Source organism: Bombus huntii, chromosome 2 (assembly GCF_024542735.1).
Source record: "Bombus huntii isolate Logan2020A chromosome 2, iyBomHunt1.1, whole genome shotgun sequence".
Lineage (NCBI taxonomy): Eukaryota > Metazoa > Arthropoda > Insecta > Hymenoptera > Apidae > Bombus > Bombus huntii.
In genome coordinates this window covers 1509160-1529810 of record NC_066239.1, presented here as the reverse complement: position 1 = coordinate 1529810, position 20651 = coordinate 1509160, and the positions used below count along the sequence as shown (strand labels likewise).

The following is a 20651-nucleotide window of genomic DNA, read 5'->3' as shown; positions in this document are numbered from 1 at the left end:
GAATTACTTTTATCAACAAATTCTAGAAATGCAAACGGTTACGTATATTTAATTATAATCCTTGGAATTTTAATATAATAAAGCGATCATCTTTAAAATATTTTCACCAATATACTGTTCCATTTTGAATATAAATCTTTATTTACATTACGAGACAAAATATGTGTTATATTAATAATAACTTGTTATTTATTTTTTATGTATTATCAGCTATGATGTGTCAATTTCTTGCACTTCCTTAAAGACTGTATAATTAGGATTTATAATCCTACTTGTTATCTTAATTTCAGAGGACTCAATTGCAACCTATGGGCTACAAGATTATACTTACGAGAACAATTATGGTAATATTTTATTCCACATGTTGCGATTCTATGATAGAAGACTTACTATCTTTAAACGAAGGAACAAAATTCCCGTTTACATCTTGCATTTGGAAATTTAAAAGGAGACACACCGTCACAAATTTTTCAATTACAATACGCTATTATATACATCTTGATTATTTCTGTAATTTTTGCAATTTCTATTAAAAAAGTAGAAGGAATTTGATTACCTCGCCACCTCCTTCAGGGAACATTTGCTGCGTTTCTATGGGGTTGTTGGATCGAAAAGATAAAACTGACTGATGGTTAATGAAAATACGTTTAGTTTGGTCTTAACGGTGATTTATTCGAGTCTCTAAATAATATTTCTTTGTTCTTTAGAGAGGTATTGGCATCAGAATTGCAATAAATTGTATTGCCTGGCTGATCTTTGGAAACAATTTTTAGCAAAAAGGGGAAAAGACAGTACAACAAAATCATTAGAAGACAAAAGAGTCGTTTCCAATGGCTTTTATCGTATAAGATACTTCAAACAACATTTTAAAGACACTTAAAAGCTATATCAGGAATTTCAAAATCATGGGTAAGAATTTACATCACTGACTGTTTCTAAGTTGACAAGTTTACACAATCAATTACTATTTATAGAAAGCATTAGAGTCATTGATTATACATTTCATTATAAATAAAACATCGATTGTGCATTTAAAAGTAGAAATAAATCTATCTTATAAGAAGATACATCTGTATACTAAAAAATATTGCAACAGATTGTACATTAATCATTATTAAACTTGTAAGAAATTGTATATTAAAATTATTGGTACACTAAATTCTCAAAGATCTTAATATTATACAATGTAGGATAGAATACTGATACCATAATAATATAAATATAAAAAATCAAATGACTAAATAAGCTACCACATTGTCTGCGTTATTTGTCTGAAAAATGTCTTGAACGAATTATTGTTCCACATTTATAGTACATTAAAATATTATTGTAAACGTAAAAACAAAATTTATATCACCAGAATTAATAATTTTTTATAAAATAAAAAATTAAACATGTAATTAAAAAACCTGAGTAGAAGAAGAGTAATCAGTAAACGTAGGCTTCGTCTTCATAACAGAGAAGACAATGAAGGGAAAGAAGAAACGAGGAAAAAAGAAACGAATCATAAATCATCAATGACGATTGCTGTTACCGCTTGTTGCTAAGTTAAATCCATTACTAATCGATTAAAATTTATGTCCCCTAATCTGAGCAAGGGGATTCTCCATCGAATCGTATACAATCGATTATACAATATCGTCGCGCTTCACGATGAGCTGCAGCAAAAAGGGGGAAAGTCACGACCCGTGCGCCGATGCACGAGCCAGCAAGAACTCAACCGATTATCTAATGTCGTGCCACCTAAGTAAGTATATTCACTGTGAGCAGAGGATCCCGTGGGTGGGGAAACATCTTAACGAAACCTGATCAACGGAAATTTCACTGAAAGTATGCACGAACGAAAGTAACAGGAATAGGAAAGAACGTGATCGATTTCGGTGCCATTTTTCTTATCTTCTACGGTTGCGATCGCGACGCGTACATCGAGTCGTAATGATACATAAATCATGTGGTTTACGATTGTCACCTGTACACGATGAACACACGGTGTATTACATAAACAAGTTTATTACGATGCATTTTGTACAAAAAGAACAATATAGGCTATATAAGATTAGAAATATAAAATAAAAAAGTGGCAATGGTTGTTACTAATTACCAGTAAGATCGATCAAAATTAACCATGGTCGAAAGTAGTCAAAAACCATTTTCGCTATCGATAATGGTTACAAGAAAGAAGTTTAATCATCTATGACGGTATGATAACATACTTTTAAATGTTTAAAAGCGTAAATGTTATGTAAAGAATTTTTCTAAATTTCGAAAGAAGATAAAAGTAAAATTAGTGTCCTTTTGGAGTTAGAAGTTGTACGTACTTCCTGAATATTGGAGAATGAAAAATGCCACAAAGAGGAACCTGTCTACGAATCTTTGACAAAAATCAATTATGCTATTTTGTTTAAAGATAGGCACAGTTGCTTAATCCGTTGATAAATTTCGTTTTCTCGTTTCCGCGATAGCTTAATAACTTTGAAAGCGACATTTGGTAGACGATAGCCGAGCATCATTATAACCAATATTTCACTCTTCTGTATTTTAATGACATTAGGAACATTATTTATGGCGTAATGAAGTATGTCTTAAATAAGAATCTGCATTTCAGTTTTGAACAATTTAGATTGAAATTTATATCGCCTTAGTTATTATAACAATTTCTACTTCGCGACCTGATTATTTTTTTTAACAACAGAATTTTTGTATGATAAATTTATTTCATTTTGTATGATGAATTTATCGAAATAGAACATAGAAGATAATAGATAAAAAAGGAACTTGAAATTATTATTATTAAAATTCTTCTACAAAATATTTAAATCAAAAATTACAAGCGCGAAAATTTTTGAAACAAACGAATATGTTTCCCAAAAATTATAATACTTTGCTTACTATTTCTACTGAATCGCCATTATGGGTTGACGTGATTGTAAAAAAGAATATTAATTGTAATTTAAATAAACATAGCGATTCAATTGTTACTTTTGCTTTAGTACTTTAACTATTATTTTAAGTAATTTCACACCTAACGTTTATTTTTTGTAAACACTCATTCAAAAATAAAGTAACAAGTTAATTCTCTCGCATCAATTCTTGTCTAAACAAATACAGAAGCGATTTTACTCTGCCACAAGAAGAATTTTGAATGTCAGGTTTTCAAATACATGACTCGACGAAATTGTACAAGTGCCATTGCCAACAAAAGAATCGATTATGTCAAATCACTCATTGTCAGAATGAAAACGGAAATATCAATCCTTTCGTATCCCTTCAAAGACTATCTTCAAAGGCTCTTGTAGAAATCCAGAGCATTAAAGTTCAATCTATACGCATCTAAAACTCTAAATCAACAGCTAACAATCTACTCAGACATGAGCTCTTATAAAATGGTTTTCATAATAAATATGTATTTTACCTACAAATTTGTAATTTTGTCAATCTGAATATTTAGAATAAATACAATAGTACCTCGTCCTTATTTTTTCCTTAACGCTATTTATAAAAGTTATTTCATATTATATATTTCTTTTTATTTACAATATATATACATATATTAAAAAAAATAGAAATACCATATATATAAATATAAATAAAACAAACATCATTCGAGCTTTAAATTAAAAGTTTCATTTAACTTTTTTTATTTTGTTTAAACCTGTAATATAGGATTTCACGGAAATCTTTTTGCAAACGTCTAGATAAGAATACTAGAAGTCTTGCAATCGATAATGAGCAAAGAACGTCGAGTACGCAAACGTAACTACATGGGAATCTCATGAAACGAGCCTGCCTTCTTTATTACACGCGTCGTTTGCCATTCTACGTAGCTTTCGATCAATTACAAGGATATAAAATCCCAAGGAAGAAAAAGAGGCCTGAAGAAAAAAGAAAAAAGAAAGAAAGAATCGTGACACAGAGAACATAGATCTTCTCGCGACCAGGACTCATCTTCTTCCCTTTCCACGTCGTCTCGTTCCTCTTCTGCAACGATGCCTTGCTCTTTTGAGCATTAGCATAAACCTTATGCCATAAACGGCCTCCGACGCTTACGTAACACCCACTGACTTTCTTTTCGAACTTCCATACGTACCTTCTTTCTTCTCTTTGATCCCTTGTTTCGTTTTTTTTTTTAAAGAAATTAGAGAACGAAGGACGTCTTTGTTCTGCTTTTATAATGTTCCACGGGAAAGAATGAGTAACTTAGAGCAACAGCAAGGTCGATTTGACGTAATCCTATACGAGACGCCTCCCCGCGATCTTTATTTTTAATCCTTGTGGGTTTGAATATATTTGCAAGATTTATAAACGAGTATCGTCCGTGAAAACGAGATGTCATCGGTGGTTCCATCAAGCGATTTACGCCACGATTGCGAAACGCTACTGGAGGAAAGAATGAATCTGAAAAACCGCAAAAAATTCCCAACGGTAGTTATCTAATTCCGATCTGTCGTCAGAGAGCTAAAGTTTCGTAAAATATGTATTTTAATGTGGTATTGGATTTACTAGTAACGGCACTAATAACGTTACTAATAACTTTGATAAAGCGAAAATATTATATCGTTGCGTAATGTATGTCGCTTTTCGCTAAAATTTTTTTAAAATTATTTTAAAATCATAAAACGTTCGACGTTTATAATGTTTATAATTTAATAATCTGAATAATCTTTCGTTGTAATAATTGATAATTAAGCAATATTTTGAATCACGGGTTGGCGATTAATAATGAATATGTATAATATCTGATTAACCGCTAATTTTAAACGATTATGTCAATCGTGATTTCTGAAGAACAATATTAAGTAACGATGAATTATTACGCAATGATAAAAATTGTCAAGATATAACAAAATATGAACACGAGAAAATGTATGTGTATGATAAATATAATATTACTGCTTAATTTAAGCTACACCTAAAGCTAAACAGTGACTTTCCATTCTTCATTAAGAGATTGTTACGAAAAAATATCGCACGGAAGCGCTGCATAAAGTGAACGTTTTGAACGTAAGCATAATTTGTTCGCCGCAATTAACCCTACCGTGTCATGGTAACGTAAAAATTGCCGATAAAATCAGACATTATGCTTCTGATCGGTTATGTTTGTTAGAGAAGATCGAACGTGACTTTTACTGAATATCGGGATTCACCTTTCGGAGAGATGAATACTAGTTTGCGTGACCTCCGAATATTATAGCTCCGATCGACGATCAATTTGTGAAAAATGTAAACGACGGTGAATGCTGAAGATCCATGTGTTGTAACGACAGACTAAATCTAATTTGGGATGAATTATGCTGATACAACCACGCTCTTGATCGTTTTTACTAATACATGCTTTCATTAAGAAGAGGCTCGATCGATTATCTACACTAATATTATAATATTTCAATTTTGCATTTTCTGTAAATCCGTAAAAAGGAATGCGCAGTTAAATTATAAGATTAATCATATATTATTGTAACATACTAATAGTTTTGTTTTAATTTGTTTTAATTTGTTTTAATTTGTTTTAATTATTCGTTATTAAATGCAGTTTAATTGAATTTGTATGAGTGTACTGATCGAATCAGTGCATCTTTGTCAATGGACGAAGACAATGAATGAAGAATGCAGATGAAATGATACGAAAATACTTTTAACACTGAATTTGAAACACTGAGTGCATCGAAAAAGATTCCGCTTATAAAGATTAGAATAATTTACAATATTTTAATTTTCCCAGCGTGAAAAGATTTCTTTATAAATATTTCTACAGCATTGTACGTTGTTATATTAGTACCATAATCTACTATTTCACTTTTCCCTAAAAGAAACGAGAATAGTATCCTCGAAAATTGACTGCAACTAAATAAATTTCTCTGCTATAACAATTTACAGTATTTTAATTCTACCTGCATAAAAAGTTTCTCTCCCTTTGTAAACATTCTCAGAACATTGCATCTTATTGCGATAATACAGAAATGTATTTCTCAACGTTTTCTCAAAATAACCATCACTTGCATCTCCATAAATTCATATCCTCTTAAATAATCATCTTCTTTGTTCAGCTAGCCTGAAACGGTAATACCAAGCCCTATACACTTCTGGAAGGATTTTCTGACGCCGATCGCATCCATTGTTCCATCCAAGTTTGGTAAGACGAGGATCCGTACAGGATCCACGGTGAAACCACGTGCGATTTTCGCTGCTGGCTGCTCTTCCTCGAATTCTTGTCTGACATTCACCGCCTCTTCCTTTGTCGGTCATCGTTCTACCACCGCCAGTCGGCCAATGCCATTCGGTGATTTCGACATCTTCGCCGAAGAATTTTGGGAGTCGGTTACTTGGAAGGGGTAAAATTCATCTCGAAATCCGACTATATAACGGTCCTCTGGATCATGATTGAATCAGTATCGTAATCTAACTCATCTCAGGTTAACACCTGTGCATCGTCTTTGACAATCTAAAGAAGTTCAATCCAAACCAAAACAACCAATCATGAAACTGGTGCGTGTTTCCTTCGAGTATTAAGCGAAATTTCTTATCGGACGTCAAAAGTGTATCGTCGTGGTTTCATTCGTATTTCATCTTCTTTATTTCATATAAAATTACAATTTATTAAAATGAAAATAATAAAAATGGAAGCTTCGTTTGCTTCCATTAGTGGATTTTTATTCTTGAAATGGAAAATGATCATTCGTAAGAGATCGCCGATGATCTAGCGATTACGAGCGTGCAATTAACGCGCACAGGATCGTTATGTACCATTAACGATAGAGCGATACTGCATCCAGCAATTTACGTTTAGTATCGTTTTTCTCTTGCCTATTGTTAACATGCAAATATGTTTGTAGAATTATTTTAAGTAAATCACCGGTAACGGATCTCCTTGCATAACATGTGCGTTCTTGCCACCGGAAGACAGTGACGAATCACGCGGGATAATTAAACAGGCGCTTGAAATAAAACAACGAGATAACATAGTGTTTACAGACGAAAAGCCAGTAATACTTCGTTGCGATTCACGGTTTAATGATTGATTTTAAAACGATCCAAAAGACTTTTAAAATAATCCTCAGTTTTTGCCAGATCGGCTACTAAATATCTTCTTAAGTCTATTACTTCGATCCACGATTCGATAATTGACGTTAAAACAACTCAAAAGATTCTTTAGATGATTTTTACTCTACTTTTACCATGGCATATTCAATAATCAATTTCAAAACAATTCTAAAGGAATTCGAAAATAATTTGTATCATCTTTCTCTGTACTTTTATTATCGGGTTCTTCATCTACACGAATCTTTATGGATTCAACAGAACGTATTCGTTTACGTTTTAAGTGTATCGATATTCAATTTCATATCAAATGTTAGTTGCTTTCTTCTTCGTTGCAGTTCGTCGCTTTCGCCCTCGTCGTTGTCGCCGTTTCCGCTGCTCCTCAAGTTCGTCAAGAAGACGTACTGGTCCTCAAGGAGACACCCTCTGACAATATTGGCCTGGGCAGTTACAACTATGGCTACGAACTTTCCAATGGACAAGCTCATCAGGAATCCGCCGAATTGGTTAACGTAGGAACCGAAAACGAATCTTTGGCTGTTCGTGGAAGCTTCAGCTGGGTAGACCCACAAACCAACGTGAAATACACCGTCAACTACGTGGCCGATGAGAATGGATTCCAACCACAGGGCGAACATATCCCTGCTTGAGCTGTACATACCCTTAGTTTTAAATAAATTTTTGATTTAAGTATTTCCTTGGTATATTTTCTTCCCTTTTTTCACAGTTTACCCTTTCTTGTTTCTTTTCTTGCTTAATTTTTAGATGACAGAATTTTGATTCACGTTTTAACATGACATATTTAACATTTATTGCCACATTGCGGATTTTCATGCATTTGTAGGAGATTTAAAATTTACAGAGTACATATAGTATGCAAAAATATAAAAAATGTCCATAGTAAAGTATTCGTTCTAATTTTTAATACGCAAAACGAATCTCTAAATTGTATTTCTTTAATTACAAATGTCCATAGAAATGCAAACTTACAAATCTACAGTCTATTAGTTTCTAGATTACACCGACGATCACAAGTATTAGAATTTCAAGTATGCGTGAACCAAATGTGACATTTAGTACATATCAAACATTTTTTACTACCTTTATCATAGATCTGTTGTTTCAGTTACTCTATATGTCTCATGATATTAGTATTTAATGGTAGAATATTAAATAAAATACACTTTGTTAGAGATTTCCAATAAATCTGTGATTAATAAGTGACTAACTTATGGCTGATATGGTTGTATTATGTATTCTAATCAAGTATTCGTCTTTTCATGCTTAAAAAACATATTTTCTTTTATTCATTATGTACCAAAAAAGTTCCTCAAAGAGGAACTTTGCCATTAGCTTTTCCATAGAGCCCCAATATTGTATGTTTACTACTTCTTGAAGTATATGAGATTTGAACGCCAATTGTAGAATGTTTTAATTTGAAAATTACATCTTTTAAGAAAACTTTAAACTTTGCTTCAATATCTAGTCTAATTTGATTGATTTTGGGTTAAAAGATTAGATTTTGTTGAAATGGAAGAATTATAGATATAAGAAGTTTTATAGGCAGAATTAGTAATTATATAATTTCTTTTTATTTCAATTATTTAACGTCGTATCAACCAATTGTATAAGTTATCAATGACTCAAGAACAATTTATTGTACAATTTGGTATGGGTTATGTATACAATTTATTCATAGCAAGATTGTTGAATGTATCTTTTTAAAAGTATAATATTGTAATGATGTAACAGTAATGTAAATCATATACAGAGGTATGAGTTCTCTTTTATATAGGGTGTTTGTTTAAAAAAATTGTAATTTTTCTCTTTATTATATAATAATTTTATTGTGGGAACAATATTATTATTAACAATAAATAGTTTCATTTTTCAATATATTCTTTTTTCATTTAATTTATACCATTATAGTATCGTGAAATACAATAAAGTTTCTCTAATAATTGTATTTAAACATATTTAAAAAACGGAGGACATTAAATAATGTTGTAAACCAAACAATAAATTTATTGTTCCTTCGTTTTTTAAATATATTTCATCTGCTGTGTCCACACAACAAAGTAGTTCCAAATAAAAAATACAATTAAATAAGTAGAAAGCAGAGGTTCAAATAAAATATAAAATTAAACAAACTAAATCATTCGTTGGAAGAGGGAAAGGAGAATCGGCGATGGAAGGTATAGCTTTCAAAGCGATAATTTCACCTATTGACCATTACTACACGGGTTAGTAATGATGAGACACCATGAAACGATTGCGTATATTTGACAAGATGATGTCGTAACGATACGTGTTGTAAAAATAGAATAAATTATAGGATATTTAGAATCGATTTAGAAATCGATAAGCGTTGATTAGAAACCGATTATCCTGGATTGTATATGTTATCAAGGATTTTCTTAAAGTTGTGCACATAAAAAAAAGTACAAACTAAGTGAAATATAATTTTGGCACAATTAAAAACTATTTAGTATCTAAATACAAGAAATTTAATTTCGTTAAAATAGAAAGAATCAATAAATATGTAGAAACTCAAATTGCCTTTCATTTTACATTTTATATCCAGAATCCTCCTATCCTTATAATTATAGCAACTTTTTGGACGTCTTCTTTATCTTTATGAATTATAGAAAATGTTATATTTTCTCATTGTACTTCATAAATTATGTGAATTCATTAAAATGCTTCAAACTTGTCTTGAAATGATATAAAATTGTTCGTTACACATTTTTTCTTATGGATAAAAAATTATTCCGTGGAATACGACAGAAAAATAAATTTTTAAATAAATAATATCTTAAAAAATATTTTCATTTTTCACATATTCATGTGACAATCTAAACTAGATATTAGGTTACCTATTTGATATAATTACATACTACGTGTTCCATTAGTTTATTGAGATTTATTACATATTACAATAAACTGAATAAATTATCGATATATTTAGATAGAATTTTACTACGTTTTCGGAAACATAAAATTATTCTGAGAACTGTCTTTTTTCTACAACTTCCTTTCATCACTTAGACTACATAGGTAATATATGTAGTTTAATTCAGTTGTAGTCATCAAGCATACAAATATATTCATTATTTCTATAATTAGCCGTAACTTATTTTAAATTAGTTTTCCAAGGGAAGGGAAGTCGCGATCTTCGATTTCGCCAAACCAACACACTTTTACAACGAAGGCCGAGCAACCATAAGGTGCCTTTAACAGGACTAGGAAAGGTGAAAGGTGAATTTATCGTGAAACCATGCAATTTTTGGCAGAAGGAGGGCCACTATAAAATTCGAGACGTTTCTCAGTATCGACATCAGTCTTTCAATCGGGACTAACCAAACATACACATCCATCTTCAAAATGAAAACCGTAGGTATCATAGTAAATGATACAGAGATCAATTACAAGTTCAAATAGATATAAATTATTGAAAAAACCTGATTATAAAATAATTAGAAGAACATAAAATACTCAATATTCTATGTATATTGATCTTTGTCTAATTTTAATTTACTATACGTATAGCTTTCTTTTTTACATATTCTAGATACAAATAAATTTGCAATTTTTATTATTTTCATTTTTTTAATCTGTCCTACTGTAATGTCGAGATAAATTTAAAGGTAAAAATATTACAAATTTCTTTTGTATAGATATATTTGATATAGTAACACGCTAACAAAAATAATTAATTATAAATGTGTACATCAAAAATAAATTGATTATAGGCAGTTTATCAATTGTAAATTTTTATTTCCTAACTTTGTTGGTGTATATGCTATTTAATTAATAAATATACTTTAATTTCTCTTAGATCATTGCTTTTGCCGCCTTTGTCGCCATTGCTGTAGCAGTTCCTCTACAAGAACATCAGGAAACAGTCGTCGTGAAAGAAACTCCTTCTGATAATATCGGTCTTGGCAGTTATAACTACGGTTACCAACTTTCCGACGGACAAGCTAAACAGGAATCTGCAGAATTAGTCAATGGTGGATCTGATGGACAATTCCTGACAGTTCGCGGCAGCTTCTCCTTTGTCGATCCAAATACCAATGTTGCATACACTGTGAACTACGTTGCCGACGAGGATGGTTTCCATCCACAGGGAGAACATCTTCCCCATGTTTAAATGATACAAATATTTGACATATGACATTCACCAATAGCCACACTCCAAGTACCATCTACGAATTAAGACGAAAACCACGATTACATTAGATTGATTTTGTTGTTGTTGAAATCTATATTGTACATATTTTATGTGTATCTCACCATAAAAACAATTGTACAAATGTACAATAGTACATTTCTGTTTTGTAACATACTTATGTTAGTGTTTAACATATAATATAATTATTAAACAAGCTACTTGTTTTTATATACACTCTTTTATTGATAAGTATTATATTTCCATCCTGTCTTACACATGCATGTATTTCATACATAATGCCTATACATATATATGTGTATGTACTGATGTCAGGCCACAAAAGAGATATGAAACAAACGTGACCATTTTCGATAATGTTCTCATTAGTTACTATATATTCCTCTAAATTAAATGACGAATGAATTAAATACAATATGTATATCGTTCTCTTAAGAACCATTAAGCACAGACGTGATATTTGGGGTGCATTAACTATTAACTGATGGTGATGTGAAACTCAATGCATTTTCACGCATCTCCCTCCGCTTACATTCCTTTTTACGCATCTTTTTCCATTTATGCGTGTTTTCATACGTCCCTTCCAGTTTCTGCCTGTTTTCACATCTTTTCACTAGCTTGCTCCCGTCTCCACCAACTTCCTCCTGTCGTCGTACAGTGTCGCCCTCTTCGTCTAACACAAGACATACATCTTTCCTTGTCGCACACTGTCGCCCTTTTTGTGCAATACAGCATATTGTAATATCGTAAGGTAGTTCGAATTAGAAATCGGTTGAAAATAGAAAAACCGTGTACGTCGTCTTTCTGTGGTTCGTTTACATTTTTTACATTTAAGAGTGCCTATGTGACTAAAGGCACGTAGTTGGTAGTTCTTACATAGGTATGAGGAAAACAATAGACAACGTTAGAAGAAGGACGGTTTCGGTATCCAAGGCGGGACGACCAAAAGATCAGAGTGTGCGAGTCGAAAAGTGTGCGTGTTGCGAGTTAGAGCTAATTGAGTTGTCGAAGAGTAGAGTCGTTAGAGGTAATCGAGTCGTCGAAGAGTAGAGTCGTGAGAATTGATAGAGTTGTTAGAGAGAGAGAGTGTGTGTGTGTGTTAGATTCGTTGTGACGAGAGTGGTCAAATAACTGTAAAGTTATTTACACAATATTAATTTAATTTCCACGATATTACAATATGTATCCGTTTTTGTCGTACACTAATGCGTAAGGGAAATAACTACAACTTGAAGCATGATAGGTGGCAAAACATGACTTGCTCGTAGTTAAGGAATGCAATATTGTACGATAAGCACAAACATATGCTCTCGTATTAGACAGAAGAGCGACAGTGTACGATAAGGTCAGAAGTACAAGCGGTTCTAGATAGGGAGGACAATAGTATGTGACAAGGACAGAATATGAATGGTTCTAAACACAGAAAGCACAGAAATACTGTGCGACTAAAACAGATGACACGAATGGTGCTAGACAGAGAGAATGAATAAAGGTCCGCAAATTCTCCTCAATAGAGCAAAGCATTAATTGGTACAAGTAATACTTAATAAATATATTTCAGCAATTTCTACAGGAAGACCTGAAGAAGAGGAACGTTGATAGCGAGACCAAATGGATGGTTGTGAACAGGCGAAGAAGGATTAGGAGTACAATAGATAAGGCAAATGTTGAGGTGTATGACAGCAAAGGAGATAGGGAAGAGAGGAGAGAAAAACAAACTAGCAAAAGAAGTGAAGCAATCCTGGTTAAGGTTGGTCAGGATGCGAACTGGTTCGAAGCTTATAAAGAAATAGCGGGTGCCAAAGATGCCCTGAAGGAATCAACTGGTGTAAGGAAGACCAGGGCAGGGCACATTTTAATAGAAATCAATAACAAGGTGTCGGCGGATGAGGTCGCGGAAAAGTTAAAGAAAGGAGTTGGAGATCCTATCTTTAGCGAATAGAGAGACGCTAGAGATAAGAAATATAGATCCCATCGTTACTAGGGAAGAATTAACTGAGGACATAGCCACCGAGCTGAATATAAGAGACGTAAGGTGGATTACAATTAAAGCATTGAGAATGGCACCTTGAGGAACCTAGCAGGCGGTGGTGGTTGTTCCAGGAAATAGCGTTTCCCGGGAGAGAACCAGCGTTAGGATTAGGACGGGATCGACGATGGTGATAAGTAGAGTCATTTCAAACATCTTAAGATGTTATAGATGCCACATGCTGGGGCATAACGCAGCGAGATGTACGGCGATAAGTCCAGGGAAGGAGCTATGTCGGAGGTGCGGGGAGAGGGATCACACCATAAATGAGTGTAAAAATGAATCAAGGTGTGTAATAAATGCGAGAGAAAATAGAGCCAACCTTAGACACATAACGGGATCATTGGCATGCCCGGCGGTGAAGGAGAGGATAAGAGGTGTAATTAGACCCACAAGACCTACAAGATAAAAATATTAATAATAAACCTTAATAGGTGCAGATTAGCGCAAGATTTGATGTATCAATATGCCTGCGAAGCTAAAGTGGATATGGCTTTTATTACAGAGCCATACCAACAGCAGGCATATTGATACAATGATGACAAAGGAGATGCATCGTTGTGGGTGACATTGTTCAGAGGCAGCACCCGGACGAGAGTACCTTAATGATTAGGAACGGACTTGTTGGAATTAGAATCGATGACGTGTACTGCATTGGGGGGGGGGGGGGAGTTACTGTTCCCCCAATATTAGACTAGTAGTATTTATAAATACTTCAGCGATATGGAGACCATGATCCGGATAATCAAGAAGAGCCATCCCACAATGATGATCGCCGGCGATTTTAATTCTAATGTTATCGCGTGGGGGGGGGGGGGGGGGGGTTATAGAACTGATCGAAGGGGCACGAGCCTTATGGACATGCTAACTAAGAAGGGTATTGTACTACTCAGCATGAGAGGTGGACACAGGTTCTGTAGGAAGGGTAGAAGGAGTTTTATTGACGTAATAAGTACGGACAAAGGACTGACTAGTAAATACGCCGGGGGTAGAATTCCGAAGGTGTGGACTACCTCGGACCATAGCTATGCTCTGCACGATTTTGCGATCGACATACGATTTGCCAATTCAACGTAACAAAAGAGAGCCATTTTTAAAAAAGTTAATTACTGGGGATGAAAGTTGGGTTCTCTACGACAACACTGCGCGCAAGTGATCTTGGTCGAGTCGAGATAAGTGTCCTCCAACGGTAGCAAGACCTGGACTTCATCCCAAGAAGGTGCTGCTTTCAATTTGTGAGACTGAAAGGGTATCCTCTACTACGAATTACTTCCGGAAGGGCAAACGATCAGCAGTGAAAAATATTGCACCCAACTCGAAAAACTTAAGGAAGCCACTATCACAAAACGTTTTGAAGTGGTGAACAGACGTGGCGTCGTGTTCCAGCACAATAACGCGAGGCCACACGTTTCTTTAGCGGTGCGAACGAAACTTCTAGATTTTGATTAGGATATTTTACCACATCCTGCATACTCTCCAGACCTTGCACCATCAAACTATTATTTATTCCTCTCCCTAAAGAATTTTCTTCGCTATAGAAAATTGAAATCAGTAAACGAAGTGAAAAACGGCCTCGAAGAATATTTTAAAAGTAAGCCAAGAGAATTTTGGAAACATGGCATTATGATGCTCCCGGAGAGATGGCAAAAGATGGTAGAAGAGAAAGGATCATACATTATTTAAGAAAGGTATACAGAAGGAAATATATTTTATACTTACCTCCTATTAAAAAAACGAAAAGAACTTTCCGAACAACCTAATATAAGACAAGTAAAATTAATATTATCTGTTGCAGGATTACTTTTGCTGCAACATCAGGAAATTGCAACAGGAGGCATAGTGGTTTTTCGACCATTCGCGGAGAGACACGATCGCGAGAAAGCACGTCAACGGGAGTCGTAAATTCCCGTTACGATTAGATAATCAACGCCACGAAATGACCGATCCCCTGATTTCTGTTATGATAATAGGGGTGGTTCAATTGAGCTTACGCTGAATTAACAGGTATAAATTAATGTTTATTCCAACAACTTTGTAAAGAAGATAATTACACTGAGACGTATGTACAAGTTAAATAAATGATTGATTTAAGGATAGAAAACCGATAATGACATGTTGTAATTAGTTCTAAATAATTGTTACTAACTTTGTCTCATTATATTCCTTGTTTTGAAATTATGTTTAAGGCTTACAAATGTATTTATGTTGTAACAAATAGCATAAATTATTAGTTCCTAAAATATTGCATGAAACGCTACTATTAATTTATATTAGTTTTAAAGAAATTCTTGAACAATAGTTATATTATAAAAATAAATTTGAATTATTCAAGTTAGAATTAAGTTTTATTTGTTACTATATCTATGTTCTGCGAAACACAGATAATTAAGTACGTTAATTACTATAAAATTAGTTTTATTTGTAAAGATTATTGTATAATTTTTTAAATTCAATTAATAATTCGAATATTTTATAATTTATCCTTAACTCTGTCTACTTCTCACCCTCCATCCTTATCATTTTCACAAGTTGAAGTGAGACTTCAAAAATTCAACATAAATTAAATAATAAAATTAAATAAATAAACAAACGAAAAATGTAAATGAACAAACCAATGTATGTAAATTTTTATGATTTCTGGAATATGATATTGAAGTGGAGGACGTGTTACGTCTGGTGACTCTAGGTAGACCAAGCCACACACCGCGGGCAAGATGGCAGTCAGATGTCTACACATCCTTACTGCTGTTATTAAATAGATTTTGAGGTTCGATATTTAATTGATTCACACAGATTAGTTTTGTATACTCTGTATTTCACCAACATATACAGCCATTACAACACACCGGACACTCTCCGATAATTAACACGTGGCGGACAGGGAAACAAAAGAGCGTCGTTAGTAGTCGTACCAACTCTACATGTAGGAACTAGTGATCATACCAACCAAACATTTTTCTCAACAACTGCGTACCCTCGATATTCTTAAAGACCCTCCATAAATCTTAGGAATTTCATAGTTAAGGTTCTTCAGACCAAACAAGCATCTTTTATTTCGAATGTTCCTTAAGTTTATTGTCTATTACGGGTTGACACGGAAAAGTTGGTTTTTCTCACGTATGATGCTTCCCACTAGCAACTTTTTCTTAGGGGCAGTTAGCACCCTTATTCACCTACCAATCTAGAAAATTATCCAATTAACAGCGAAGTCTATTTCCCTCATTCTCCTAACGAAAACTTGTCCTTAACAAATCAGCTCATTTCGTGTACTTAGACCCACCCATCACAAGTTTTCCTCCGCAGCATCATCTTCACAGAAAGTCAGTCGTTATACATTTTTTGACCCGTCACCATCTAAGCTTACATCGCGTACTCTACACTGTAGCTTTATCTACCAATCGAAACCTAATTATACTCTATCAATTTATATCTCTCTACTCAACTAGTTGTTTGAATAAACTGTAATTTATACTTGTTAATTCAGTATATACTCAATTGAACCACCCCTATTACCCTAACAGAAATAAAGGCATCGATCAGTTCGTGGTGTCGATTATCTAATCGTAACGGAAATTTACGACTCTCGTTGACGTGCTATCTCGCGAGCGCGTCTCTCCGCGAACGGTCGAAACAGGATGTGTAGGGTGTTATTAAAGTACTCGGTGTTTACCTTCAATAGCGTCTATTCGGTGACTAGCGCACGTCGTTTTAGGTCAGGCTCTATAATTCCCAGAGGGTAGTGATCTGTAACTGCGAGTGCGTACAACTCGTAAAAAGCTTTCCGTAACTGATTTTGTTGTTATTAAAACTAACGTAACAAAAAAGGGAACTAATGGAGGCCCAGATTCATAGCTGATGAACGGATTGTCACAGCGAGCAAGTGTCCTCATTGCTGCATCATCCAAAATTGCGAGCGGTGGTTTTCTCTGCAACTCAAATTCGCACACACCAAATCTGTAATTTTGGCTTATCTCTACTTGCTCAATGCTAAAAAGAAATGAATAGAATATTTAATCATTAATAAGCACTTATATTCAAAACCTTATATTATATTAACCTATATATCATATTAACGAAGCAGCAGTAGATACAAAAGTTTTCAATAACTGTGCCGGTAAAACAGCAAGACGTCGGTAGATGGATATCACAAATGTTATGTATATTCTATAGCTCGTCGGTGATGTCACGTCTATCCTGCCCTTAATCAATGGTGTCTCGTCTATTCCGTACCTCATCGGTGGTATTAAGTTTGTTTCTATGTTATCTACAGTTACACCTTTTTCCTTTTTGCCACAGCAGATTTGAGCACCATCTGTAGATAAGATTTACAAACAATATTGCACACGTCGCATAATCGCAATATTTGACACGTCTTGTAAGTTTCGCGTGTGGCAATGTGGATACTTTTTACGTGTTGTTTTTATGAGATTTATTAACTGTAGCAAACCGTTTAACTGGGTGCAAATCAAACACGTGATGATGTTCTCTATTAACAATCACACATTATCGAATGATATTACATTATAGTAAATGTTTAAATTAATGTACCATCGAGGTTAGAAATACCGAATTAGTTATGCGATGTAACTGATTTGAAACATCGACCAAACATGCCGAAATTCCGAATGCTTCCACGTACTTCGCGAATCGTGGCATTATGCTCCGCCGCGAATTTCATAAACGCGGCAGATCGAGTTATAATGCCTATAGCAATCGTTCCCATGACCGATGAATTTAAATGGGACTTGTATTGGCAAGGCTGGGTACTTTCTGCCTTTGCCTTTGGTTATTTTACTAGTCAGGTATATTCGAATATTTAATATTATAAATCTTTTATGATTTATTCATTTTTAGTTTAAGGTACTATTCACATTCATTGTATTTATTTTATTAACTTTTACATTAGATTATTGGTGCAAATACAGCAAGTCGTTTTGGATGTAAAATGGTATTAATGTTGGCTGTTTTACTGTGGTCTGTTAGCACAGTTATAACTCCACTCTTGGCTCAATCAATTCCATTGCTCATTATTTGTCGAGTTCTTTTGGGACTTGGAGAAGGCCTGGGTAAGATTTTAATAAACAGATATATAAATAGTTTCGTAAAGTATAGTGTTTTATTTATCACTGTCTATTGCTGCTAGGTCTGCCAGTTATTTTTCACCTATTTGCACACAATGTTCCTGTAGAAGAACGATCTAGAGCATTTGGATATCTTGTGGCAGCTGGCTCTGTTGGACAAGTTGTTGCATCTGTTGTAAGTTTGAATTTTATATAATGGAATTCTATTTATTTGGAAATATTTATTGACCATTGCTTCATTCAAAATACTTACAGCTGTGTCCTCATCTGTCATGGCAAACAGGATTTTATTTATTTGGAACAATTGGCATCATATGGACGCTTCTGTGGTTAATGTTATACGATGAAACTAATTCCCAGGATGAAATTCCATTATTTGTACCTAAGGTAGTCGATTCATTTAAATTGTTGTCTTGTATGAATATAATATTTAAGGATGAATTAATATTTCATAATTTGAAGGTAACACAAAATAGAAATCTGCGTTGGACTGAATTCATTTCTCATTGGCCTTTATGGGCATTGTATATAGCACATTTTGCAATGAATTGGAGTAATTACATAATAATGCAATGGTTGCCAACTTATCTAGCTAGAAATCTTTCCGCCAATAAAGAAAGTATTAGTTTCACAGCATTTCCATATATTGTGAATTCTCTTGTTGGTATTGGTATGTATTATTTAACACCTAATAAAAAAATTTGCTAAAAATTGATAATTAAATATCTTTACAGTTGCTGGACATAGTGCTGACAATCTAATACAGAAGAGATGGCCAGTCCTATCTGTAAGAAGATTAATGACAAACATAGGTTTGATTGGACCAGGTGCATTTTTATTAGCATTCTGTGCTGTAGACAATTTACTTGCTGCAGTAATGTTAGTATCAAAATTAAATTAGTACGTATACGATAATTTTTATTCTAATTATACAGTATAATTAGATTTTGTTTTATTATAGTTTCGTGTCAATATCTATGGGACTCTGTGCGTGTAATTCTGCAGGACATCTTAGTAATCACGCGGATATAGCACCAAATCACGCGGGAATCACGTTTGCGGTTTCTAACACTATAGTACGTAGCTATTTTTATTATAATGATATGATTTATTATATTAATATGATAAATATTTTGCAAATAGATTAGTAATTTAAATGAATATTTTTAGGCAACGATACCGGGTATTTTGTGTGGTCCGTTAACAGCTGAACTAGTGACCGCGTCACATGGTCGTTGGTTGCCTGTTTTCATGTTAGCAGCAGCAATTAATTTTACAGGGGCCATCATATACCAAAGTCATAGTTCAGCGCTTCCAGTATTGTGATATGTGCTGAGTAAAATGAAGTTTACAAGTATTTATTATCGGAGTCAACGAAGAAACATGATTGATAAGAACTTATACAAGCATACCTTCCTGGGTCATGATCGCTGGATACGATTTTTAATGAAAATTTTAAACATTTATATGATACCAGTATGGCATGTTTATACGTACATCGTACATTGGTTAGTTGAAGACATATCAAAATACTGGGCATGTATGCTATAAGAGAATTTCATATATTCCTTGCGTTCAGTTTGCAGTTTACGTCAACGTAATGCAGGTCATTCATTAGAACAGTGCCATAATTTTATGCACGCAATGGAATTGGTTGAATGACTCTCTTACCAATTTGTAAAATACATTAGCCTAACTAATTATTGTTTTTAATTTGTATATGTTTTAATAATAGCTAACAAAAATACCTTGTGATACGTTTTAACACATACATAAGAATTCTCATTTTTTAATATAGAAGATAAATGTATATTCTGTAAAACATAAGACTGTATATAAAAGAAAAACAAAGAAATTAATTTTCACATATTTCAATTTATACATATTTGAAGCACTTTCAACATAGAAAGATATTATAATTAAGCAATGTACTACATTTAATGAAAAAAAATATGTTTTCTATATGGTTTAAAATATCTTTCAAATATTACTTCCTACATCTTTCCTTTTATACTATTTAATTTTGTTATATAATCCTATTTAATCACAAATATGAATTCAGTTTTATGGAATGTATTTTAGTTTCACTGATATTGCTAATATCTAAAGTTCTACATAGGTTTCAATGTTCTATCCTTTTTTAGATATTCAGACTGAAGAACACGCATCAAAGCATTTTGAGGATAATTATTACTCAATGCGTGCAAACCCATTTCTATAAAAACATTGTCTCGATGTATAGCTTTAATATTCGTTTGAATGGAACTATCATAATTTAACACGTTATTATGTTCTGTTAAATGATTATCTTGCT

General features: G+C 33.4%; 3 protein-coding genes and 1 long non-coding RNA gene across 4 annotated transcripts; all 4 read left to right on the top strand.

The window, feature by feature from the left end:
* The first annotated feature begins 7173 nt into the window (after positions 1 to 7173).
* On the top strand, positions 7174 to 7685 carry LOC126878193 (flexible cuticle protein 12-like). The gene is made up of 2 exons (XM_050640752.1): positions 7174 to 7299; positions 7374 to 7685. Exons 1-2 carry the CDS (start codon positions 7174 to 7176, stop codon positions 7683 to 7685), a joined length of 438 nt encoding a protein of 145 aa, XP_050496709.1.
* A 2553-nt stretch (positions 7686 to 10238) lies between these two features.
* LOC126878343 (flexible cuticle protein 12-like) lies at positions 10239 to 11249 on the top strand. Its single transcript, XM_050641079.1, has 2 exons — positions 10239 to 10428; positions 10874 to 11249. Exons 1-2 carry the CDS (start codon positions 10420 to 10422, stop codon positions 11186 to 11188), a joined length of 324 nt encoding a protein of 107 aa, XP_050497036.1. The 5' UTR covers positions 10239 to 10419; the 3' UTR covers positions 11189 to 11249.
* A 562-nt stretch (positions 11250 to 11811) lies between these two features.
* On the top strand, positions 11812 to 15540 carry LOC126873434 (uncharacterized). The gene is made up of 3 exons (XR_007692402.1): positions 11812 to 12719; positions 12789 to 14944; positions 15052 to 15540. It is a non-coding gene; the product is annotated as an uncharacterized LOC126873434 (long non-coding RNA).
* Positions 15541 to 17581: 2041 nt separating this feature from the next.
* On the top strand, positions 17582 to 20311 carry LOC126878342 (uncharacterized). The gene is made up of 8 exons (XM_050641078.1): positions 17582 to 18058; positions 18163 to 18322; positions 18400 to 18512; positions 18593 to 18724; positions 18800 to 19007; positions 19072 to 19216; positions 19299 to 19413; positions 19508 to 20311. Exons 1-8 carry the CDS (start codon positions 17867 to 17869, stop codon positions 19661 to 19663), a joined length of 1221 nt encoding a protein of 406 aa, XP_050497035.1. The 5' UTR covers positions 17582 to 17866; the 3' UTR covers positions 19664 to 20311.
* Positions 20312 to 20651: the final 340 nt, after the last annotated feature.